The 25,389-nt window shown below is 43.7% G+C and overlaps 2 protein-coding genes across 4 annotated transcripts; one reads left to right on the top strand and one right to left on the bottom strand.

Annotated features, from left to right (window-relative positions):
- Nucleotides 1-4: 4 nt before the first annotated feature.
- On the top strand, nt 5-12,359 carry cyth3a (cytohesin 3a; the record flags this gene model as incomplete). The annotated part of the gene is made up of 11 exons (XM_031560775.2): nt 5-15; nt 212-278; nt 461-579; nt 2,521-2,601; nt 3,090-3,202; nt 4,461-4,609; nt 5,291-5,402; nt 7,963-8,039; nt 8,662-8,733; nt 9,086-9,240; nt 11,186-12,359. Coding segments are annotated over 11 exons (1,029 nt in total), but the record flags the coding sequence as incomplete, so codon positions are not given.
- A 424-nt stretch (nt 12,360-12,783) lies between these two features.
- On the bottom strand, nt 12,784-22,105 carry usp42 (ubiquitin specific peptidase 42). Of its 3 annotated transcripts, XM_031560774.1 has the most exons (20): nt 21,998-22,104; nt 21,544-21,685; nt 19,778-20,267; nt 19,575-19,685; nt 19,365-19,464; nt 19,105-19,172; nt 18,876-18,946; nt 18,693-18,775; nt 18,470-18,581; nt 18,239-18,379; nt 18,007-18,107; nt 17,757-17,889; nt 16,838-17,596; nt 16,636-16,724; nt 15,519-16,502; nt 15,019-15,272; nt 14,790-14,861; nt 14,598-14,683; nt 14,327-14,376; nt 12,784-14,198 (listed from the first exon to the last, which is right to left on the bottom strand). In XM_031560774.1, exons 3-19 carry the CDS (start codon nt 20,256-20,258, stop codon nt 14,356-14,358), a joined length of 3,666 nt encoding a protein of 1,221 aa, XP_031416634.1. In that variant the 5' UTR covers nt 20,259-20,267; nt 21,544-21,685; nt 21,998-22,104; the 3' UTR covers nt 12,784-14,198; nt 14,327-14,355. The 3 variants fall into 3 exon arrangements, with proteins under 3 accessions (XP_031416634.1, XP_012694382.2, XP_031416633.1); XM_012838928.2 differs by lacking the exon at nt 21,544-21,685 and having other exon boundaries at nt 21,998-22,105; XM_031560773.1 differs by lacking the exon at nt 21,998-22,104 and having other exon boundaries at nt 21,544-21,987.
- Between the last annotated feature and the right edge of the window lie 3,284 nt (nt 22,106-25,389).

Below are 25,389 nucleotides of genomic sequence, written 5' to 3' on the forward strand. Positions count from 1 at the left end.
ATGTGTGGGAGAGAGGTGAGTAGATCACGGAGTTCTCCGTTTGTTCTCCGTTTGTTCTCCGTTTGTTCTCCGTTGGTTTTCCGTTTGTTCTCCGTTTGTTCTCCGTTTGTTCTCCGTTTGTTCTTATGATCACAGATCTTATGAGAGACAAGAGTAGTGTGACTGACCTGGAATCTGATACGCTTTCTCTCCTCTCCCTATAATTCTACAGCAAAACTACACAGAGAAACAAACAGATTGCAGTTGGGAGGAAGAAATTCAACATGGATCCCAAAAAGGTTAGATGTCATTGGCACTGCAGGTGTATCGTGTACTCCTTAATGACTTCTGCCCAATTAGGCATCAATTAACGAATCCCTAGGGGTCCTTGAATACATTTATTTATGAGCGTATTGCTAATTATCTTATGTTTATGCATTTGGACATGTGGTGTAGGACAATAACCTTGTCTTGATTTCAGGGCATCCAGTTTTTGTTGGAAAATGACCTTTTGCAACATACGCCAGAGGACATTTCACAGTTTCTTTACAAAGGAGAGGGCCTCAACAAAACAGTCATTGGAGATTACCTCGGTGAAAGGTAAGGAACAGATCAACTATGTGGTGGCTGTAGACAAGAGATGATTTCTCAGCTCTTTTTGGTTTGAGTTCTGATGTATGTGCTGTGAGATAACACCGTCCTGTAAATCTTACCCCATCTGTTCAGGAAATTATTTACACTGTTTAATTGATGAGAAAACCACCAATATCCGCAGAGACGTGTTTCATTCTGGAAATATAGATGTCTTATCTCTTTGATTGCCCCTCTCACTGGCAATAAATGTTATTATCCGTGTCTGGCAGAGTTCACACTGGCTTGTTAAATTAAAGCGTGTGGATACTGTGGCTGTGAGGTCAATACTTGCTGGAATATGCTGCTCTTTTAACCTGCCAAATATCGTATTAAAAGTTACATTTTACAGGATTTATAGTTTAGCTCAATAAAATCATGAATTTTTACTAATTTAATTGTAATTGTAATTTATTTTTCAAGACAGGGACAGTGCACAATAAAACATTAATCTTGTACAACAAGAGAATATGCATGATGGAATAGTACATAAAAACATAATAATAACAAGTCAAATTACAGAACAAAGAACATGAAAGCAGATTCAACATGACATGGATTAGGATATGATTTCATGTGTTCACCTCTGTGATAATCTTTTCATCAAGGAGACTTTTTTTAATCAAAGGTGACCACTGTCTCTGAAGCAGAGCAAGGCCAAACATTCTCTATGATCTCAGGAAACCACCTTAATGAGATCCATCACTGTCTTAAAGCTAAAGTGAGAAGATAATCTCATCTCATCTCATTGTACCAAACGAATTAGCTCTTTTGCGAGCGTAATGGCTTACAGTCTGCCCTCCCCTGAGGGGCCTCAGCCAGGCTTCAGGGCCTCTTCAAAGAGCCCTCGTCATCCCACTCACAGGCAACTGTAAACAAAAGTGGAGGAGAGGTATAATTAGCAATTACTGCTAATTGTATTTACGTGAGGAACTCGAACGGGAACCTCTTATTATCTCTCATTGTGGTCATAGGCTTGCTTTAGGAGGGGATGACTCAAGTGGAGCTTGTGTAATCAGCCGTATGTTGCAGGAAATTGGTCCAATGACTCGTTCCATATGTTTTTTTAAACAAATGTGTTTATCACATATGCTGTATATATTTAGACACGTATATTTATAGCCCCTGATGGCTCTGTCTTTTGAGAGAAAATTGTAGAGGTTCCAGATCAATTGATCTCAGTTCATTGTGTTGCTAGGCAGTAAACCCAGAAGGACGAGTGCAGGAAACCAAATTAATTATTGGTTTAAAGTTCTTCTATTTTTTTTATAGTGACTTTATGTTTGTGAAACCGAGAGATGATAATGTAATTCTGGGTCAATTTATTTTCTTTTGATATCTTTGTTTTTCTAGATGTTGCTTCAGTAAGCTAGCACTTAGTCTGGTAAACATACTATCAGCACTCAGAATCTGTGTGCTGTGCATGTTGCTAGTGCTTGTCTCTGAGTGAAAATTGGATTACTGAGTTATCAGTGTTATCAGAGCCTGGCCATGGGTACTGACTCCTGAGGGTTGTCTCATCTGAAGTAGACTGGGTTTGGACCTCTTGAGATTTCAATCCTTGATTGATGGTTGCCACTAGGATCGTTTAGAAACTTCAACTAGGTTTACCAAAAATGTGTTTTTGAAGTTGTGGCTTTTAAAGATTGGATCCAGATTTTTCTCAGGGCCAGCACTCCACTTCTCTTGTCAATATCAGCAGGGAAAAATGCTTGGAACTTTGAGAGGTGCCAATAGGAGGGAATCCATCACAGTGGAAATATTGCTTTCCCATTCCGGACTCAAACTGTGCAGCTATTCCATTTCTTATTTTTAATGCTCCCTTGGTAATTTACCATTGCTTGCTTTGAGAAAAGCAAAAGAGGGGGGGGGAGCTCTTCCTGATTGGAATTCCTTTCGTCTTCTCCTCAGGGATGACTTCAACATCAAGGTTCTGCAGGCCTTCGTGGAGCTCCATGAGTTTGCAGATCTGAACCTGGTGCAGGCTTTGAGGTGAGAGGTTTGTTTTCTCAGTCACGCTGAGGCAGGAAATAGGCCTTTCAGCCAAAATATATTGCTCTGCTCACACATCATGTCATCTGTCTCACATAAAAATGTGGGTGTTTTGCGGGTGTCTTTAATTTTGCCCAGCTGTAAACTTCAAGGCAGTGGTTTTGTTTGTTGTGTATCTGTGTTGTGTGTAATAGTGGCAGCGGCATCTGAGAGGATAGTGTGTAGATATAGTAGACAGCAAAAATTGAATATAATAATAATAAAATATAATATAACTCAGCACGTTAGTGATTGTTTTTTAATCTGACCATTGCATGTGTTACACATGAATGTTCTTTGTTGATCAGATCATTTAATTAGCACATGAGTGTAAATGCACAATTTCACATCTGTCTGTTTCCCTGGCTCTTTCTGAGGTGAACTACAACTCATGCAGTGATAGGTGTATGTGAGTACTCCCTGATTTATCTCCTTGTTCCCCACGCTAGACAATTTCTGTGGAGCTTCAGGCTGCCCGGCGAGGCCCAGAAGATTGATCGGATGATGGAGGCGTTTGCTTCTCGATACTGTCAGTGCAACCCAGGCGTGTTCCAGTCGACAGGTCAGCCTCACACAGCCTCTGACTTTTTTCAGTAACATCTGATAATTTTGAAACCGAATGAATCCTGGGAAAGAACGTTTCTGTGTTTCTATGCTCATTCGCACCATGTATTCGGCACCCTAAATATTGGTAATGTTTTTGTGGAGCTGCATGCACCCCGCTGAGTGCCTGAGAGAGAGAAAGGGGGGATTAGTTGCCCACCATTAAAACCTCATTATGCAACTTTCTTTTCATTACAACAGGCAAGCTCATAATTCTCTAGAATGTTGTGTAAATCATAAAACAAAGAACTAGGAAGAGGAAATATGCATCATTCTTAATATCACTAGAACCAAAAGCAATGCAAGGTATGCACTGCCAAATTTCCTTGCAGGATATAATGTCAAATTCAACACAATTGCTTTGCAGTGTACTTCAAAACAGTACCATCACCAGTTCCCTAGCACTGTAGCACCGTCTATCACATGAGAAGGAAACACAGGCGCAAGATCTGCATAACAATGTGTTTTACTGTCTCTTGTTTTGGGATTGCAGAATCCTGCATGACATGCCAGCAGATATCATTATATGCAGAGCTTAGAGCTCCATTGTATGGGTACTGTCACAGTGGGGGGACTCTCTGGAGTATAACTCTGGCCAGAGTGAGTAGGGGGCTGAGTTATGACCGCACGAAGGATAATGATTTATTCACTCAGAATCTGCTGTGCGTCAGTGCATCCATATTCATGACCTCCCGCTACTTTTTTTTTTTTTAAATATTGTTTCCTCACAAAGAACTCCAGTGGTCACTGATTCATGAACGGTAAATATGTGCGTCACGGAATGGCGGAGCAACTTTCAGGGAAGAGTTTCTCTTTCTCTTTTAAAAAGACTTGCCAGTGCTGGGAAGCCAAAAACATTTTCCATCCTTTTGGAGAGTTGACGGAGGTGCGTCACTGCACACTGTGAGCTCAGTTTTATCCAAACTACAATCACTTCGCGAAGCCAAACACTTAGAAAAAAGCACACTTCAGCGGTGTTGAATGGATGTCACCAATTCTCTGCTTTTGCATAGAGTCGTCAAAGCATTCAGTGCTGCAGCAACACAAGCTTTAGTGCTCAAAATATGGGATAATGTTTAAACAGTCAAATATCAATGAGTCATCTATATGACATCTGACCTCAATAGGAGATAAGTTCTATGTTTGGGCTGCACCCTGTGACACAGCAGAGCTTGTGAGAGACAGAGTTGAACGTGACCCCTGACCTTCCTTCACAGACACCTGCTACGTGCTGTCCTTTGCCATCATCATGCTGAACACCAGCCTGCACAACCCCAACGTCAGGGACAAGCCACCGGTGGAGAGGTTCATCTCCATGAACCGAGGGATCAACGAGGGAGGAGACCTGCCCGAGGAGCTGCTCAGGGTGAGGGGCCTCTCTGCTCCAGCTCGAGACCGTTCTCACACTCTTAAGGGTGTTCTAAATGTGTTCTAAATGTGTTTTAAATCTTTGAAGGGCACTTCGATGCACTTCAATGACAGTGAGGACAAATAAACAGACCCTATAGGTACATAATTGTCTAAAGAAATTGTGTGATGGTGGAGTGCATGATTGTAGTGTAAAGTGAATTGGATATGAAATTAAATTGAATTCAGACACCGTATGCAGTATATCAATTACAAACCTTCACTCGGAAAACCATGTAAGAGACACCGGCTGACCAACAGCAGAGTTTTCCTAGTTTTGTTTGTCCTCGGCAATGGGAAAACAGTAACAGATGACATTTCACTTCATCAGCATATTCTGCAAGAAAGCATGCTTAATACGGCTCCCACAGGATATGACCTGAATCCTCACTATAGGAAGCCAAAGACAAGATGTGTTTGTTAATTATAGAGGCTCGTGAGTGTTGTCAGCATGTTAGCTGCTGTCAGTGTGCATAACACACGGCGTAGAGCCGAGTCGTTGGTCCCAGCTGCTCCTTCTGTGCCATGTCAAAGATGACAAACTGTCGTCATTGAAGGTGCAACCTCACATAATTCAATGATATGTTGGAAGAAATATTTGTTGGTAAAATACTTTGCATGTGTGTCTTTTTCTGTATAGAATTTGTTTGAAAGCATAAAAAATGAACCCTTCAAAATACCCGAGGATGATGGCAACGACCTGACACACACGTTCTTCAACCCGGATAGGGAAGGCTGGCTTCTCAAGCTGGGTCAGTAAAACTTGATGAGCTGTGCTCATTCTTATCAACCTTTTTTCACCAAGTAGATTGTATTTCTGTCCCTTGAGTACCCAGGGCATCTGTACGGCTGTTCTGTTCTGTGCTGTGCTGTGACATTGTTCCGTCCTTTCCCTACCATACCCACTCCACACCCATCTCTGAAGCTGTGCTTTCCTTGCTGTCCATTGTGTTTGTCTCCATTTTCTGCAGGAATTGTTTGTATTGAAATGTTCCTTCCTGCTATCTCTACGCCACCTTTGACCTCCTTCTTCCTTGATTGGGTGGTGCCACTGTTTCGCTAAACTAGCATACACGACCCTGAAGCTACATCTCGCTCTTTGCAAACATACTATCGGTGCATCAGCTGGCTGTTGGAAAAACACAGCTCTGCTAGTCTGACTTCCACCATCTACTAGTTTCTTAAAAGTGTGAGGAGAAATTAGTTATGATTGCCATGGGCATCAGGTTATCTCTCTGTGAACTCCCTCTATCGTTTCACGTGGACGGTGGATTTCTGCCACGTTCTGAGCCAGTAGAATTAGGATTTTGTTTTTCTTTTTTTTGGTGAGTGATTCCTCTGTGCCCTATTTTAGCGAGTGTTAGCCGATACTGTATTCCCTTCATATTTAGAATTCCTTCAGATTTCAGCCCCATTAAAACGTTTTGCTGCATGCAGGCAAAGTTTCCTTCACACTTGCTTTCACACTTCACACTCTCCAGTGTAGCAGCAGATTAGGGAACGGGTCTGGTCATGGTCAGACACTATTTTGGACAGTGATGAATGTTTTGGGGGAAAGACGTAGTAGCTTCATCAACACTCACCCTTTCACACAGATTTCCACATGATTCTCACTCTCACTCTCTTGGAAAGACTTTCCAAAGAGATTTATCGGCAGCTGAAGACCGGGAATGTTTTCCCCTCGTATAGAAACTGAATTGGTACAGTTTACTGTACGCCCCCCGTTGTGATCGAAGCTGGCAGGCAGCTTCCCTCGCGGCTCTCCAAGGCCAGTGTGAGCGCTGTGCCACATTCTCTCCTCTCCCGCTGCTGTGCCTCTCTCTCTCTCTCTCTCTCTCTCTCTCTCGCTCTCTCTCTCTCTCTCTCTCTCTCTCTCTCTCTCTCTTTCTCTCTCAGGGGGCGCCCCTCTCCCTGCCAGACCCCCTACTGTGCCAACTAATTTAGTTTAATGCTGCTTTTCCTCTTTTTTTTCTTCTTCTTCTTCGTCTCTTCGCACCATATACCCATTTCAGGCCTGATTGAGACAGCAAAACTGTAACATTGCAGCTCTCATGAAACATTGCAATGAGACATTTTCCAGCTTTTCCAGGTCATTTAAGACATACGGCTAATACAGTATTGCCACTGGGGACTGGGCTCCTCATTCCAGGTCATTAACACATTTTAATACAGGTTCGTTAGCCTGTGAACACTGTGCAGTTTTTGGCTCACTGTATTGGCCTATTTACATTAACCCACATCTGAGAAGAAAAAAAATCTATGTGTTACTGTGTTGAATATCCATATCAATGGAATAGTTAGGATGTGTTTTTTTTCATGGGTTCTTTGAAATGAGATATCAGCGTATTAAGTATGGCACTGCCATTTGAACAGTCTAATATTGTGTATGCACTCACTGAAAGTTTGACTTTAATTAATAGTCCCAAGATGTCATTTTTAGAGACTTTATTAATCCCGAGGGAAATTAGGACTCTGCATTTAACCAATCCGTTGGCAGTGAACACACACACACACACACACACACACACACACACACACACACACTAGGAGCAGTGAGCAATTAACACACACTAGGAGTAGTGGGCAACCACTTCAGCCACAGCATCGGGCAAAAAGCTGATACATCTTTCCTGGAATTCTTAAAACAGTATTTTAGAAGTAAATTGTTCTTTATTACATTGATGTTAAAACATTTTATGAACATCACACCTCTCTATACAATACATTTATTGATCCAGAAAAACTCTTGTACAGAGGCTTTTGCTCCACTATGAAGCTCTTTGGGTATAAATTCACAGAGAGCAGAGATTTTCCATCAGTTTAAACGGAAGGAAAGAAAGGAAGGAAGGAAGCGGAAAATAATTTTTCATAAATTCTCGTGAACATATTTTTTCCAAACAAAACGGGATATTTTTCTTCAAGGAGGTCCCAGCTGAAATTATTTAACAGTTGTTTTGTCTTGATTGAAGACAGCATATGCTTGATGCAGTGATGTGTAGTTATATATATTTATGGTAGTAAATTATATGTTGCTTCAGATACATTGCAGAATTTAGTGTGGGGTCAGTATTTAATTAGGTATCATGACAGCTGTCTCTCAGCTCTCTTGTTGCCAGCCATACCATTGCAATTTCAAGCAAATCAGCCTGGATCGTCTTGGGACTGTCTCTCCTCAACAGGAGAATGACCTCCGCCACTGTGTGTTGTCCTTGCATTTCCTGCCAGCGACAGCACTTTTCTGTAGCTTAAGTTATTCCGCCATTCTGTGTAGTTTACAGGTCATTTATAATTCATGTCTGGTCTGCCATACAGGAGGAAGAGTGAAGACGTGGAAGAGAAGGTGGTTCATTCTAACTGACAACTGCCTGTATTACTTCGAGTACACAACTGTAAGTAACTGCAGACTCAGCTCTCTGGCTGGTTGGGGAAACATTTCATCCTTTCATTTCAAGTGGGGAAGGGAAGAAGGAGAAAAACAGAGCAAGACAAACAGACAGTGAGAGAGGTTTTTTTTTATTTTGAAAGGCCTTTATCAGTGAAACCTAAGCTGTAGCAGACAGAGCCCCCCCCCCCCCAAGCGGAATTTGCTCTCGCATCCAACAATTAACAAAACACCGGAGAACATCTGGCCAGGGTCTCCTGTGGAGCATGTGGCCACTTCAAACGACATGCTAGTCCCCCCCCCCCCAGAGGAGCCCTAAAATCGGGGTCCCCTGGCAATCACCTCCCCGCTGAGACCCCCTCATTAAGCCAGGGAGCCCAGGGAATAATGCTGCGCTTATCCCCCACAACGCTCCATTCTAAAAGCAGACCTGGAGAGACACAATAGCTGCTCCACATCACTTAGAAATTGGTTTGAGTTTGCTAAGCACCTCCATAAGCCCTCCCCGATGTTGTTTCAGTAAGGATATTGCAAAATAAGTCCAGGCACTAATCATTTTTGTATTAAGAACGAAAAAGACGTGGATTTGAAAGGGGATTACAGAAATATTCCTGGTAATATTTCCATAGGACAAGGAGCCTCGAGGGATTATTCCTCTGGAAAACCTCAGCATCAGGGAGGTTGACGAGCCCAGGAAGCCGGTGAGATATCTATGTTGTTTACCTTATTACTGTGAGTTAACTACTTTCAGTTGACAACCTTTCATAAAAGCAAGAAAACACTGGCACACATTTCATACTGTAAGTTTGCATGCGTGTGGTAGATACAGTATATTGAAGAGATAGCACATAAACACATGATTTCTGTTGGTGTTTCTCTATCATGTCAGTGTGTCACAATGTAAATAATAAGACAATGTTAATGTTAAATAATATTGTAATACAATATTACAATACTATAATGCCATGGCAGAGATCTCTATATGTGGGCGAGAAAACCCTGCAGTTTAAATTGGCCTCTTATACTTAGACTCTTATTATTATGTGTTTTCAGAACTGCTTTGAGCTCTACAAGCCCAACCATAAGGGCCAGGTAATCAAGGCCTGTAAGACTGAAGCTGATGGAAGGGTGGTGGAGGGAAACCATGTGGTCTACAGGATATCAGCCCCAACAGCTGAGGAGAAGGAGGAGTGGATCAAATCCATCAAGTAAGTTCACAACTGTCAATAACCCCACCACTAATTCCACCACTTTTATGCTCTCGACTGTACTTGTTACGTTGCGTAACTTGAATGTGTCAATTTCGAACAAATGGCTAGCTACCCCATCGTGCCGTGAATGAGCCGTAAACGAACCAACAAAGTACCCATAATGCTAATGATCTTCCTGCTTAGGGCTCACTGGATTTACATGGGCTCTGTATCTGTAAACCCACCTCACATTTGGAAACTTGGCAATGGCTCCTTCTGCTCCTTTCAGTGTTATTTAAGCCCCAAAGGGGCCGCCAGGGACAGTTTCATGGTCTAAACGTGGGGAGCGTTTGTCAGTAAACATAGCAGCACCTTAGGGGCTCGTTGCGGTGTGAAGAATGGCTTTTATTGTATTTCTGTTACTCCAGCGTTTAATACGAGAGTCCTGTGACCAGGGTCACAACTCCAGGGTGCGAGCGTGTGACTCTGAGATCTTTTTCTCACAGTCGGGGGGAGAGAGATAAGGCCAGGGAGGTCTGGCTCTCTGGAGGCCAAATGGGTTTCCTGAGGATAACACCCAACTGATTGCACAGGGGGCCGGGGAAGACCAGGAACACTCTCAGCTCCTGTGCTGCCACCGAACTTCCTGTGTGGACTGAAAACAGACACGGCCAAGGTGCTTTCTCTCCTCAGAACGCTGGGAGGAGAACACAACCTTGTCCCTGTCCTTCTGCTATTAATGCTCCATGAATTGCGAGGTTGTCAGCTCTCTTACAAAACAGGATTGTAGTCGTTGTTTTTTGGTGTGGGCAGCACAGTGATGGATGAATGAAAGGTGGAGACAGAGAGTCTTTTAAATGCTGATATGCAGACTGATTGGTCTGTCTGACGTGGAGTGCTGGGGATCTGGCCGTGACAGACCGAGAGGTGGTCCGTGCACGTCTCATTAGCATGGGGACAGACGGCGGTCCCCTGACTCAGGCGCAGAGGAGGTGGCTGTCGCCCCTGCGGTCAGTACCGTCTGTTTGTACTGTGAATGGCTGGCTCAGCACGACCTGAGCGCCTGCCGGGAATTCTGGACAATTACTCACACCCCTCCACACACACACACACACATTCTTAAATCCCCCCCCACCTCCAAGCCCCCCTCCAGCCTCTGACCGCACACAGACTCACATAGTCTGAGGCATAGCAGTGACACAGAGTAGTGGATTGCTCTGTTCCCAGCAGGACATACAGGGGCGTCTTCTCCAATGTCTCCCACTCCTGGCTCAGACTCAGGCTCCTCACCAGATAGAGCATGGAGTAAACCGCTGCAGAAACACACACACATACACACGCACTTGCACAAACACAAGTGTACTTGAAAATTGACATAAGGTATGAATCACACTTTGTGCATACCAAACAAATGAATGTCTAAAATGATTGTTTAAAACAATGAAAGATAGCCGTAGCTTGCCCTTGTGAGTTTGTTGAAGGCACATATACACAATATATACACATATATACAAATAGTTTTTGATTTAAAATGCTTCTGTGAAGGTTGAAATAAAACACCCATGAATTCTATTTTAAATCGTATTATTATTTTAGGACCTTTATTATCGACTAGATGATAGAAAAACTCATGCTTACGTTGTGCTTGTATGTGTGACTATCGCCAGACCAGACACATATTCACTGTTTGACTACAAAAAACTGAACCAGGCTCTTGCATCGTCTATTCTTCTATTGCTATATATAAAGGTGTATTGATGCCAAAGTTTTGCAGTGCGTGACAGGACTTCACTCTACTTCTATACTAGTCCACTTTTTACATTTGGCCTACCTATATGTTAGTGAGGACGTATTGGCTTATCAGTAAATTATCTTGGTTAAGAGCGTCTTGAGTAATAGCTAAAGCCTTGACTGGGCGTGTTGTATTCTGGCCTCCTGCTGACGGTCTTCTCTCCCTTCACAGAGCCAGCATCAGCAGGGACCCCTTCTACGACATGCTGGCCAGCAGGAAACGGCGGGTGGCCAACAAGAAGTGAGTCTGACCAGAGCCCAGCGCCCCCCTGTGGGTCAGAGAGATGGGCCAATCCACTCTGTCTCTCCATGGGGTGGAGTTGAGTCAGGCCAATTCACAGGGTGTGGGGTGTAAGCCATAGACATATATAGGTCTACATCTATATATGTCTATGGTGTAGGCAAGATCCAGCGGAACTCGAGAGGATCAGCATGAGACGACAGACTGGACAATCAAGTGTCCGCAAATGTATTCATCAGTGCTGGGTTTGTCACGTAAGAATAATGCTCTGCTGTGATATGTAGAGAAATCTTCAGCTAATCTTCAGAATACATTGGTGAATGACAATGACACTGTGACTTCAAGTGAGTCAAGCTGAAATGTTTGAGTGTTTTTGTACAGGGGTGGACGAGCGTTTGTATGCCCCTAGTTGAATCTGATCATGGATGCAGCAGTTAAAATGCACTTCTCAGGGCACTTGCAACCAGGATGCCCCCTAATGGTCCTTTGTTGTAAAAACCACCACCATGACATTTTGTGTTATCTTTGATTTGTATGTTAAACAGTAGCAAAGGTCAATTTTGTTTCGTTTAGCTCTTTTCTTTGAAGGAATCACCTAAATTGCTACATTCCCTCCTTCTGAAATAGTGCTGAAGGTGTATTGTGTTCATTTCATGTTGACGCCGGTCCTTTACTGATGTAAAGGTGTGATAAACACTCTCTCACACACACACAGCGTCCACCTGAGTCAGCTGGACTGATAGCTGGGAGGCTGTGAAGCATTATAAGCTTTTTAGAATAAGTCATGTTTCATTGTATTTGCATTCATAAAAGTACAATAGTAAATGAAGGCTCCCATGTTCTTTTTGTGAAGAGGTCTTCAAGGCTACTTAAGTATTGATTTACTATGACATGTCTCATAAGAACTCGTATTTATTTTCCATCATTAAAAGTTGTAAGTTATGTGTACATAATGTATAGATTGTTACCTCATTGTTTTTTGTAGCATGTAAAGTTATAGTTTTAACAATTGTAGTGACTGTGTTTTAAATGTATGAATGGCTCTGCATATTGGGCAATACACCAATAACCATTTTTTGTTCATATATTAAAAGCTATTGCAGTATTGTTTATTGTCTTCTTTTTAAAGTGGAATTACCGTATAAGAACTGCAAGACACTGATAATAACAATAATGATGAAGAGATTCCCATAGCCCAGTAGCAGGAGGGTGTTCTATGTTATATGTACACGTCTAAAAGACCAGGATATTGAGGTCAAACCAATACCAACTGAAAATGGACGTTGTAGGAATTAAAGCGGAAGATCTTTCAACCAGTCCTCTAACAGGGTCACCGATTTAAAAAAAATACCTTTCTGAACAGAAAATTGTTTGGCAGGATAAAATCCGGGACAGACAATTGTGAACTTAGGGTGAAGGGGCCATGTTGTCTGGCAGCATTCAGCTTGTTCTGAATGCTGTCTGACCCACAAACACTCTATGAACCCCTTACTCAACCCATGTCGTGTTTAAATAAACAGCTCTAGAACTTTAAGTATTCTGTCGTATTTACTGTCAAAACGGCCGGGTCTCTCCACAAGACCACATTCTCAAACGCCACATTCAATAAAATTGCAAAAGTCACATTTATCGAAATATTTTTTTTGTTTGTTTTTCTAAACAAAAAAAAAAGAAGGGAGCCCATTCTGTACAAATCCAAACATTCTCCCCTCACACATCAAACAAACATTTTCAACAGTCAGCATTCACTCCAAACACAAAGAAAAATCATGTAAACAGTGAGAAAAAAGAAAAAGAAAAAAAAAACTTACAATTTCCAATATTAACAAATGCATTTAAGGCTTTCTCCTCCTCTATAGAACTGTACAATGTATAAACTTAATTTAACATGCTACAGTAGAACATAGGCTTTGACATTACCATAACCATTCCACTTTTTGAATTGACACACATACACACACTCAAAACAAAAACAAACAAACCTGACGCCCATTGAACATGGTCTGAAATTCTGCCATGGGGCTTCACTACAAAATGAAAAAAAGTAAAACAAAAAGGGAAAAAAAAGAGAGAAAGTGTCTTGTTCCTGATACAGGACTATGTATACAAATAACTGATAGTACAGTTCAAAAAAATTAAAGTTCACAGTATTCTTTTTCCATAACAGAATGAACTGAACTTAAAATTACATTAAAGATACATGATTATTGTGTTTTTTTTATTAATAACGCTGACTTATAATAATAATAATAATAAAAAAAAGTTTCCGGTTAATGGAGGACAATTGTAGGTGTCTGTGCCGAGAAGAGAAGCAGCACGGCAAACATCCTCAAGTGTGTCCAGGTGAAGGATGTGGTTAAGTGCCCATGTAGCATTCGCAGAAGAGTCCGCTCCCACCGGATGCTCCCCTACAGATATGAGTCCAGTGACATCAGAGGCCAGGAGACACTTTGATAAAGTTCCTCTTCTCCTGTGTGACATGGTGGTCTGGTAATTCCCAATTCCCAAAGCGGGGGAGGGGGGTGGGAGTGGGGGCGGGTTAGGGGCAAGAGATTCCTCCTCAACAGGAATGGGGTCTCACCTTGAGTGTGTGTCCTGAGTCTGTGTCTGTGTCTGAGCAGCAAGTAAGATGTTCAAGCTCCAGGCTTTCTGTCTTTTCTTTCTTTTTGAATGTATATATTAACTCTAGATTCATAACTTCTATTGAGTTGTAGAGTTCACAGCTGTAGAGTGAACTTAAAAAGAAAAAAGGAAAAATATTCCAATGCGGTCCGTTAAAAAAGTTTTTCTTTTTAAAAGCCACACAAAAGTGCTTCTTGTGTGGTTAAAAAATACAGTATATCATCAATGATTTAAAGCACCATGTTCACTTAGAAGAATCTCATTCTTTTGCTGTAGATTTGTTTCGATTTTTCAAAAGCTTATTTTTGACAGTTTACCATATCTGAAAGGAAAGAATAGACAACAGTTAAGTATAAATTCATGCAGAAAATATGGTAATCGTCACTGAAACACATTTGCACTGTGAAAAAAATGGGAATAACAAGGATGCTGGAAGGATTGCAATCTCACCTGGGCATCTAGAGGAAGAGAGGAGTCTTCTACACCACATGTCCATTCACCTGTTACAAAGAGGGAATACAGCGATCAGGATATCGGACCTCACAAAACGACCCTTCAACAATCTGCTGGAGTGTAACTCAAACTCTGACTGTTTTTCAGATTATTGTAGGCCTAATTGTGCTTCTGTCAACGTTCGAATCATAGCCTTTTATTACAAAGCATTTATCTAGAATTTCTCACCACTGTGGGAACATGGGAACAACAGAACAAAACCACTCACATCGAAGGCAGACATCTTTGAAGCTCTCCTCCTCTCCCCATTTCCTCCCGCACACAGTGGACTCAGCAGTCGACCAGATGCCATCACTGGGGGCAAAACCAAAACATGCGTTACAAATGCCGCTCAGACCTACTAACCCTGCACAGTCTTTTTCTCAAGACCAGCACAAGACCAAAACTTAAAAACACTCACTGCATTTCGCATCTTTGGAGATTCCCTGGGTGCTATCGCCTTCCTGGGAAGACATAGAGGAGTAGCCATTGCCTGCGAGACGACACATAAAACTTGAGCTGTTAAACCCCTGAACCCCTGCAACAGAAGAAATTCAGTTCAACCATTCTTCTAGCATAAGAGAACAAGGCGAACATGTATATGTGATTTGCATGTGTGTATGCATTGTATATGTATATACATTTCGAACCTATGTGGCCGTTCAGCTGACGGTGCTGGGTGCTGGGCGTGTGGGCAGAGTGGTTGTCGAGGCGGGCGCGCTTGGAGTCCTGCGGCGACGGATCTCGCTCGTGGCTGCGGCGCTTGCGGTTGGGTCGCTCCTCGCCCCCGGAACTCCTGTGGTTCTGCTCGTCCTCGTGCCTCCTCTTCTTTTTCTTCTTCTTTTTCTTGTGTTTCACTGAGGTGCCGTCGCTGGTCCGCTCAGGGGAGTCCAGATCTGAACCTCTGCACAGAAGAGGAGAGCACATAAGCACGTAGAAGATTTACATCCCATATATGCATCAATCGTTATAGAGAAATTAATAAAACGTGTATTGGCAAATACATGGTATTTTGGCATGATTTTGACTTTGTTGTCTAATTGCCCTGCCTTCATTGAAATAAGTGTGAGTGAAAACTGCTGCATTGTAAAGTAATTCACTTTAGAACATAATATGGCTTGGTGTTTTCTCAATTAGCTAGGAGACATACCTATGCTTGTCCTTGTTCTTCTTTTTCTTTTTGGACTTCTTGTGTTTCTTGACCTGCCGCTCCTCTGAATGGTCGTCCTCCAGGCTGCGTTTCCTGTCTGTGTGCCCGCTGGAGGCAGAGGGGTTGTAGGCGGGGGGCTCCGGCTGCTTGGCCCTGCTGGAGAGCTCCGCCTCCTCCTCCTCGCTGGTGTGCAGCCGCCCGCGCCCCTCCTCACCTCCCCAACGCCAGCGGCTGGAGCCGTCCTCCCAGCGCCCGGAGCCTCGGTGGTGGTTATACTCCCCGACGACAGGCCTCCGGTCGCGGTCACTTTTGGATCTGTGACGGTGGTGGTAGTGGTCGCGGTGGTGGTAGGACGACCTGTGGCGGTCCCAGTAGCGGTCAGAGTCACGGTGGTAGCGTTCTCGGCTGCCAGAGCGCGGGCGGGGAGGGCGGGGCTCCCTGTCGCCACGGTGACCATAGCGTTCCTTCCCCCTCTCGCCCCCGCCGTTGTGGTCATAGTGCCGGCGGTGCGAGTCGCGCTCCCGGTCTCTCTCGCGGTCCTTGGAGAGGTAGGCGGACGGGCGAGTGTGTCGGTCCCCGTCCTCGTCCCGTTCATCCCGGCTGGCATGCTTAGCCGTCTCGGAGTCACCCGCCTCTGGTCGCCCGTTGAGCCCGTTCACATGCACCGGCTCAATGGGGGGAGCCTTCACTTGCGAGACCGAGGGACAGTCTCCTGAACCGTTCTGGGGTGGGTGCTTTACCTCAAAGGCTCGCGGCGCCTGCTCCTTGGCCATCAGGAGGCTGTCCACATGCACCTCGGGCAGCTTCTCCTGCGTCTCGGCAACAGCCTCACAGGCCGGTGATAGGACAGAGGGGCCGCCCAGCTGGGCGAAGGCGTTACCCTCGCCCGAGTCCCGCAAGATACCAGAGGTGTGAGGTGGGGACTGATGACCATTCTTGCCGACAGGAGGCATACTCATGCCAGCAGGGGCATCAGGGTTTTTGCTGAGATATCGCAGGAGCAAAGAAGAGTCAGTTTCATGTAGTTCATAATTACCCACTTCTCACCTACACATGTTTATAGTGACCCACTAGTTCTTAATCTGTAAAAAGTAGTGTTGTGTGCGTGAGAACTCACCTGGGCTTGCTGAGGCCTGGATTGGCCCTGAACTCAGCATCCTGGCCGTTAAAGGAGTTGGGAGAGGTCACATGACCATTCCCGTTAACCTGCATGACGTATCAAAAATTAGAGGCACTCCACGCTCACATGCGACTGTATTATGTCGGGAGACAAAAAAAAAAGTCTCAAGAAAACATGTACATGTCGTTGTGTTACATACCTTCACGCCGTTGACTTTGTGGTGGCCATTCTGGCTGGGCTTGGCATCATTGTGGCCGTTGTCATTGTGGTCGTTAGCATAGCCATTGGAGGAGCCGTTGGTCTTGGCTTGGCTGCCCATCGGGTCGCTAGCGTGCCTTTTAGGGGGCGGCGACATGCTATGTCCGTTCCTCTTCCCGTTGGCGGGCTTGGCATTGGCGTGAGCCTCTGTCTGACCGTTGTGCCTGAGCCCGCTATTGCTCTCCTGGTCCGACTCCTCTGAGGATTCCTGACCGTAGGGCACCAGGAAGGCAGAGGCGGCGGTGGCACTGCTGCTGCTGCTGCTGCTGCTGCTGCTGCTGCTGCTGCTGCTGCGGGGGGCGCCGTTGAGCTTGGAGCCAGAGGAGGAGGGGTCTGAGGTAGAGTGCAAGGTGGAGAATGAAGAGGAGGCAGCAGCGCTAGAGGAGGGCTGAGTGTGGGAGACCCCAGAGGAGGACGAGGAACCCGGCTGGGTCAGGCCTGGGCGGACGCTCTTGCCCTGGCCAATGAGGAAGGACAATTTCTGCCTTTTGTCCGGGTCGGCGATCTCCGTGGGCCTGCTGGGTGCGTGGGAGGTGCAGGTGGAGGTTGAGGTGGAGGTGGAGGATGACGCAGATGAGGAAGATGACGAGGCGGAGGACAGGCCGGCGCCAGTTTTGGTCGAAGTGCTGCTGCTGCTGCCGGCGCTACTGCCGTATCGGAAGCCACTGTGGTACGCCCGCCCATTGACCTGAGGGCCAACCTGAGGGAGAGAGTAACAATCCAGCGTTAGAGTGCCATCAATCACATACACATCAGGCAAACTTAACATTTCCATTCAAGCATACAGCGCATAATTTCATATAGATGGAAGCAAATAAATGCCACTATGACTCCCGGAGGCCAGGGTCCTGAGGTTCTACCTTGATCAGGCGTGTAGGCCCGTTGGAGGGTACGGCAGGCCGGTTAACCGTTAAGCCCCGAACGCTCATAGCGGGCCTGGGAGGGGTGCGGATCACGGGCGACAACTCCCCTCCATTCTTGACATCATGACACCTGATGAGGACAGAGTAAAGTAGATGTTTTCCAATCAGCCCCTTAAATCAGTCATTTGGCAGCAAGATGCCAAGAGAATATCCAGCGCAGAATCTCTAAAGGAGGACGGCCACCAACCTGATGTAGAAGAGGACGTAGGCCTGCTGGTTAAGAACCGAACGGATGTCGCTGACAGACACAGAGGAGTCGTTCATCTGGTACCACTGACCGCTACTACCCTAAAAACAGAAACCCCATTTGAAAGTTTTAAAATACATCTTGTGTATCAACACTGTGGAGGACTTCCACAGAGAAGGTATGCATGTTTTTTTTTGTGGCCAGGGGTCGAGGGGGCGCAGTGTGGCCTTACCTTCACATAGCAGTAGTAGTGGCCGGCGTGGCAGCTGAAGCCGGAGTGGACGAGCACGCCGTACAGATTGTAGATCAGCGGATCCCCATGGGGCTGGGACATGTAGGGACGCATGTCAAGGTACTCCGCATACCTCACGTCCTGTGTATGGATGAGGCCTTTCATGAGCTATTGTTCGAGGTCATCAGAGGAACAGTAGAGTGGTATAAGGCTGAAGAGAAGGATACTGACCTTTGCGATCTTGCCGCCATTGTAGTTGGCAAATCGCTTGAGTGAAATGGTCAGCACATTAGAGCTGCGATGGATGGTGAATCTCTTGGAGGCTGGAACCATTTTCTTACATCTACAAAACACATGATGACCGCTTAAACCAAGAAGATGTATATAGAACTAATAGTGACCAATCACTTAACAAATGAAATGGTCATATTCAAATATTATTGTAATAACTTACTTGGTACACTTGTAGGCGTTCTCTCCATCAAGTTGCTCTGGCTTGACAAACTGCTCCATAGCCTTAGTGATGGTAGGGGCAGTCTGGATTTAAAAAAACAGAGCAATTGTACAGTGATGAGGATCACAGTGCATAAAATCAAACAATTGATTCACGGATTTAGAAGAAGAAAAAAAAGCTTACCTTAATGTCCAAAGTAACATCTAGGTATGGGTCAAAGGTATCAGACACTGCTTTGCAGTTTAGGCATTTTACTGTGAATTCAAATACATAAATAAGGACCAGCCACAAACAATAGAAACTGTAAATAAAAAAATAAAAACGTACAAATGATTGTAAAAAAAGTACAATGATTATCGATTGAAGGTGTGTGTGACATGGACAAAAGATTTCCCTTTATGCAAACACCTACCCCTAGACCTCAAATACCCTCCAAAGATCTGATGGATGAGAGTGGTCGCCTGCGTCTGCCGGTCCAATCTAAAGAGAAGGAAATGGCAAACAATCAGGGCATTCAAATCACTGCTGATAGCCTGCCATATTCCTCTGGTCACAGGTCATATGGCCTAATGTTACTGTAGAAACAGTCCTTTGTTCAAAAGATGTACAACAAGACAAGGAAACACAGCGGTTCTAAGGGAAGAGCTAGGGGACATCTCATGTAAAACGTACTTATTTCCAGGCAGGCAGGACTTTTGCATAGCATCCACGGTGTACCGCAAGAACTCATGAGCATCCTCTTGGCTCCCAAAGCGAAAATGCTTAGCAATCCCTGCAAAAACAAAGCCCAAAGAGTTGGAATTCTTTCTCCTAAAGCAAACCTCTGCACAAACAACTAAACATCCTATTATACATGGGTAGGTAAACAAGTGGCACACTCACGTTTCAGGTCATTGAGAACACCAATGGGCTTGATGACGTTGCCTGAGTTGGCAAACACCTGGGTGACGTGATTCTGCATGGTGCACATCATGCAGAACCCAGGCTCATGACCTACAGAGAACATACAGGTAGTTATGCATTGGTTTAGATAAGCCATGTGCCACAAGACAGATGAGACGGAGATGAGACGCATTCATTCTTACATGTCTTGGAATGCTCGCGGGACATCATGTAGTTGGCCAGGGGAGCGGTGTAGGTGAGACACTGCAGGGCAGAGTTGAGGAAGCAGGTGTTGCCCAGGTTCTGGAGGCCAGCTCCGATGCGGTGCATCTGGTGCCACTTGAGGTTCAGACGCTCAGCCGGGAACAGCACCTTCTGAGGGAGGGCGATGCCGTCCCCACTGGTCGTCATCACCTGCTCCTTGGGCCGCTCAGTGGTAAGGGGGGTGGTGGAGGAGGTGGTGGTGGTTGTGGTTGTAGCGGCAGCGCTGTACAGGGTAGCTCCAGGGGTGGGGCCCATGCAGGGGGTCTTGGCCCTGGGTAGGTCGGAGGTGGAGGAGCTCCCTCCCCAGCTGGAGCAGCTCCCGTCCATGTCCCCGGAGGAGAAGGAGGCCATCGCGCCGGACCGATTCCCCCGCACTGACTCGAGGTCAGATTTCTCTAATGGTTTGTCAACTATGGTCATTGTTCATTTCTGTTTGGGGTTAAAACATGACAGGGAATAATATATTATTAGCTTCTAATCTCAGACCACATCTGGTAAAATATTTTAAGTGTATAATTGACATAAAATATATACAATAACTGACTGGTTCTACAAACACAGACGTAATATTTTTGCCATAAATGTTTAGAAGAATCATACTATGTTAAAAGTAGTCATATAATTAATAAATAGATCGGTATCGCTACTTATGCCAAGTCTTCTTTATGCAACGCCTCAATAACTTTAAGGCTAGGACACAACCGCTCTTGCTGTGTTTAAATCACTGCATGTTTACAATGGATTACAATGTCTACACATCACGATACATTGGCATTGTGGTAGCAGCCAGGTATTCTAATCTGAGGCACTACCAAGTGTTTGGAGAGACAATTTTCCTTTTCATGTCTTTCCTCAATACAACAGTCATATCTAAAAGTATACCTAAATGTATTAGCCGACCAGTGATTTGCACAAAAGACATGTTAGGATCTCAAGTATTCGGCCACGTACATAGTGTACTGTCGTTAATCTCAAATCAAACTGGGTACAGTGCAAGTGAGAGTGACACGTGACTGACAGGAAACGCCATTAAAGCGAAACCTTTGCTAATGCAACCTTGAACTTCAGTCTAATAAATAATCTTACGTAAATAAAAATAGTAAAGGCAACGAATTGGCTAAAGAGGGTTTATTTTCAATGTTAGCTCCCAACACCTGCAGTGAAATCCGAAATGCAGCTCACTAGCCAAGTAGTTAGCAAACAAGGAAATAAGCTAATTAACCTAGCCTTAGCACGTTAGCTAGCATGCCGACCGACACAACTTATCCAGCCAACGCTTACTAGCTAGCTAGCTAATGCAACCCAAACAAATACGCGGGCCCGGCCTTGGCTAGCTAATGTTAAAGTTTTTGTTTACAAACTCGTATGAAAAGCCCATTTCGCATTGCGCTGCCTAGCCATTTTGAATTCTGTCCCAAAGAAACCACACAGAAGCTATGTAATTAACCAGCTCACTTTCTTACTTTTCTTTCATAAACATGAAACCGGCTATCGCTAGGTATCCATTGATAACTAGCTTATAGCTAGCTGTCTGTTGAACACGCACGTTCACTTCGCCACGGCCATACAGCTAGCTAGGGGAGCCGAGAGGCCCCGGAAAACGAATTAGGCCTCGACTATAAATAAAGTAGGAAAGCATTCAGTCGACACAAGGTAGTAAGATAAACTACAAAATAATCCAGTAATAAACTTAAACGTGGCATACCTTTCCTTGAGACACAATAAATTGTAGCGGTAGTGTACGCGCATGGTAACACCAAACGCCATGGTAACGGCCACCGTAACAATCCAGCCTGTGCAAGTGGAACCAGTGGAACGTTGACAGACGTGCACGCAACAATGCGAGACTGTTACCGTTCCAAACAAAAGATCGGATCATGGTTAATTTGCTTTATGTTGCTCCACAGGTATTTCAACAAAACAACATGCTGATCGTAATTTACTACCAGTGAGGTAAACGGGAACTGGTAAGGTCGGCTCAATAAGGAGGGGCTCAAGATTTAAAATTCACCGGTGCTCAAGCACTCGCCTCCGACATGACACTGGAAGACTCTGAGGTTTTCAAGCTCTGTCCTAATCGGATCGCTTAGAACAAACCTTATTTGCACGCACAACAATTGTAATCAAAAATGGGTTATAAAGAGATAACAAGCGCTTACCTGTAGTTTTTAATAATGTAATATATTACACGAAATTATCCATCCTTTCAGCCGCCGAGCGTCCGGCGGTGAACAATGACGTAGTTTCCCCACGGGTACATCCGGGTAAATCTGATGTTAAGCAACTCTTTATACATGTCGCAGAAACAGGAGGCGGGGTGCAGGATAGTCAGCATGTTCGGCCCGGGCGCCGACCTCTTGAATGGTTTGTGGAGAACACATGAATATAATTAAACCAGGCTAGGCTCCAGCGTAGTGTATAAAACGTAATATTGACCATACTCAGTATGTGGCAGTTGTTTGAACCGCAGTGACAATAAAACACGGAGACTGCTGGCAAACGTAAGTAACCTAGGCATCTGTGAATGGTTTGCGACGAGACACTACAGCAACCAAAGGTGTCAGTCCATCTTACATTTACATTTAGTCATTTAGCAGACGCTTTTGTCCAAAGCGACGTACAAGGGAGAGAACAGTCAAGCTAAGAGCAATAAAAAGCATGGTGTAACAATAAATACTACTTTACATGAGAATTAGAAAAACAACGACCTAGAAAAAAGGAAAAATAAGTGCAGGAATGTAACTGCTGAAGTGCAAGTTAAGCGCTAGTCAGGTGCCAGTTAGGAGGGGCAAAATGTAATGGAGGGACATATAGTTTGTCAAATGCGATTAAATGTGTTTGCAAACTTAATGTTTCAAATTTGGATAGTAGGCCAACATAGCCTGTAGGCGTGTGAAGACCAAAACAATACGTGAAAGAGTAGGCCTAGTCTAGTCTTCTGGCATGTTACTGATTTTTGTACGTAAGTATGGTTTCAATTTACTTAAATGACGAATTACATGGTTGATACAACTTTGCACATTATTACGTGTCACTAAGCTATATAGGCATAATATATAGAAGTCTGGCCATGACGAGTCCTAGTTGACTTAGTGGTATGAAACAGTAGAACGGAACTTCTGTAATAAGCATATTTATATAAATTGAAATGTTTTGTGTTTTAAAGTAAGGTTGCAAAGATGTCATTTCTTCTAAAGTGACTGACTTTTTTCTTAATCAAAGTAAATGAGAGTGAAATTTTTAAAAAGATGGTTGCTTTAATTTTGTATATTTGTTGTGAAGATGCAATGGTCTCTGTTAAAACATTATCCCTTTTAAATAATCATGGGAGCATACTTGGATTTTGCATTTTGTTTTTGATAGTCACGACCATAACCAAACCTCTAAGTAGATGATGTAGGCCTATATTGTTAAAAGTGTCAAAACAGTTTTGTACAAGTCGCCTTCTGAAAGGCATAAACTGCAAAGGTTAGAAAAGTGAAATACTTTGTCTACGACCTTGTGTCACTTTTCATCTTACTCAGGTCTGACTCACAGAAGGATACAAAGCAACAACAGTTGCAGAACCTTCCCAGGAGATATGTGTTTATAGTTTCACCCTATTGGTCTATAGCCTTTTTGGGCTGATCAGTCGAAAAATCTTCAGTTATTGTCATTCACTGTTACAAACAAGATAAATGTAATCAATAAGGCAAGATAAATGCATTAAATATGCTCTGTTCCCAGTCTCTCTATGGGCACTGCTACCAGCTGTTGAATAACCATATTTGTATTCCATAGGGGAGGAAAGTTTTCATGTAGCTGCTAAAACAGGTCAAGTATGACAGCATCTGCAGTCTAACTTTATTTCAAGTCTGCAGGGTTCGTGTGTGTGGGGGTCGTGCCATTTTCCTTCTTCCACCAGCACGCCTAGTTTAATGCATCCGTTCACAAAGATGCTGATGTATGTGGGAGACAATTGTCTTTCGAAAAGTGCCTGTTTCCAGCAGAAAAGTATTTGAATCTGCTGAGCTTCATAACCCATTTCCTGGGTGGCAGCTGTGTCCACAGGGCTTGCAAATGTATTAGATTAGATTAGATGTATAGAAAGAAAGAAGATGCTGTGGTATATTTTATGTTAAGATGAACATGGATTAGCTTATCAGTACAAAAGTCTCACTTTTGGAAAAGCAGACACGACACAGAATTAGACCATGACACCGGCACCAAATAACACCAGATAAGGAAATGGTCAGAGAGCCTCAAAATATCCACACCAGGTGGAGAAGGGGTCAGAGGTTCTTAGGACTCCCACATATACACACCCACACACAAATAGGACCTCTCAGGGAACACGCACATATACACCTATATAGGGATAATTAGGGGAGTTAAGGAAAAGGAATTTTGATGAGTCTGATTGGTTTTGGCAAACAGCCAGATAGGGCACCGCCTCACAAGTTGAAGGCCTTAAAACAGCCAGCAGAAAATTCGTACGATGAGATCGAGCTAATCCATGGACCATCTCCTTATTGTAGCTAATTGATTACAATAAAACTCCAGATTTCTACAACCAGTCTCCAGTCTTCTGATAGAAAAGGAACAGAACAATCAGCCACAACAATGCATTTACAAAATAATTCATATAATATTTACATTAAAAACAAACATAGAACAAGCAAACAGGCATTTAAATAACATTTATTTTACAGTTTAAGAAAAGTATAAGTATGGCACTCTTACATACAGGCAGTGTAATATTCACACATAAATGCATTATTGACATCATTTATTTACAGTTAACATTAGCTGGGTGGAATACATGCAGGAGGTAGTTCTGTCTTTTCCGTTTGCTGGACATTATTCTCTGAGCTCTGCATTCGGCTGATTTGTCTTCTGAGCTGATTTATCTCTTCCGACTGTTCATCAATCTTCCTCAATAAACTGTGGATAACCTTGATGGGACAGACAGATGTTTTAATCAATTTCAGGATCCAGTGGCAAGTGGGAAACCATGAAAAATAAACATGTATGTGAAATACACCTCAGCACCTGAATGCAAAACTCACCCTTAACACTCAAGACATTCCGGTTATTTATCGACCGTTTAATTAAAATGTTAATTATGAACTTAGTAAACAATCAAAAATGTTTGAGAATAACAGATTTGGTGCGGAATATAATAATATAAGTTTACAATGGAAAATCACATATTCTCCAAAAATTCCGTCCATGGGCGAAATCAACCCCTATTAAATATTGCTCTTGTATCACTTTAATGTTATTAAGGTTGTGAAGTTATTGTTAAAAAAACACAACCAAACCTTTGGGAACACTTAATTAATCTCAGCTATGAGAAATAAGTACAAACCCAGCCCATATATTTGTTTTAGTTGAGTCGCAAACATGGCAAAGAACTGAAAACTTTAAAAGAACAGCTGAAAGAAGAAAGTATTACATTACACCAAAAAAGCAATGTCTTGCTCATGGCTCAGCAGATAGCCCTACCTGGGCTCAGAAGAGAAAATCAGATATATGATCATAAACAGTTACGTTTATAGTTACAGTAAAC

The sequence above is a fragment of the Clupea harengus genome, chromosome 23 (assembly GCF_900700415.2).
Source record: "Clupea harengus chromosome 23, Ch_v2.0.2, whole genome shotgun sequence".
Taxonomy (NCBI): Eukaryota; Metazoa; Chordata; class Actinopteri; order Clupeiformes; family Clupeidae; genus Clupea; species Clupea harengus.

What these genes read in the sequence shown, in the direction of transcription:
- usp42 (XM_012838928.2), bottom strand. Translation starts at nt 20,258, where the DNA reads ATGACCATAGTTGACAAACCATTAGAGAAATCTGACCTCGAGTCAGTG. An exon ending in ATGTTACTTTGGACATTAAG is followed by an intron (nt 18,776 to 18,875) that starts GTAAGCTTTTTT and finishes TTTTAAATCCAG; the next exon opens with ACTGCCCCTACCATCACTAA. An exon ending in TCAGCTGAACGGCCACATAG is followed by an intron (nt 14,862 to 15,018) that starts GTTCGAAATGTA and finishes GTCGTCTCGCAG; the next exon opens with GCAATGGCTACTCCTCTATG.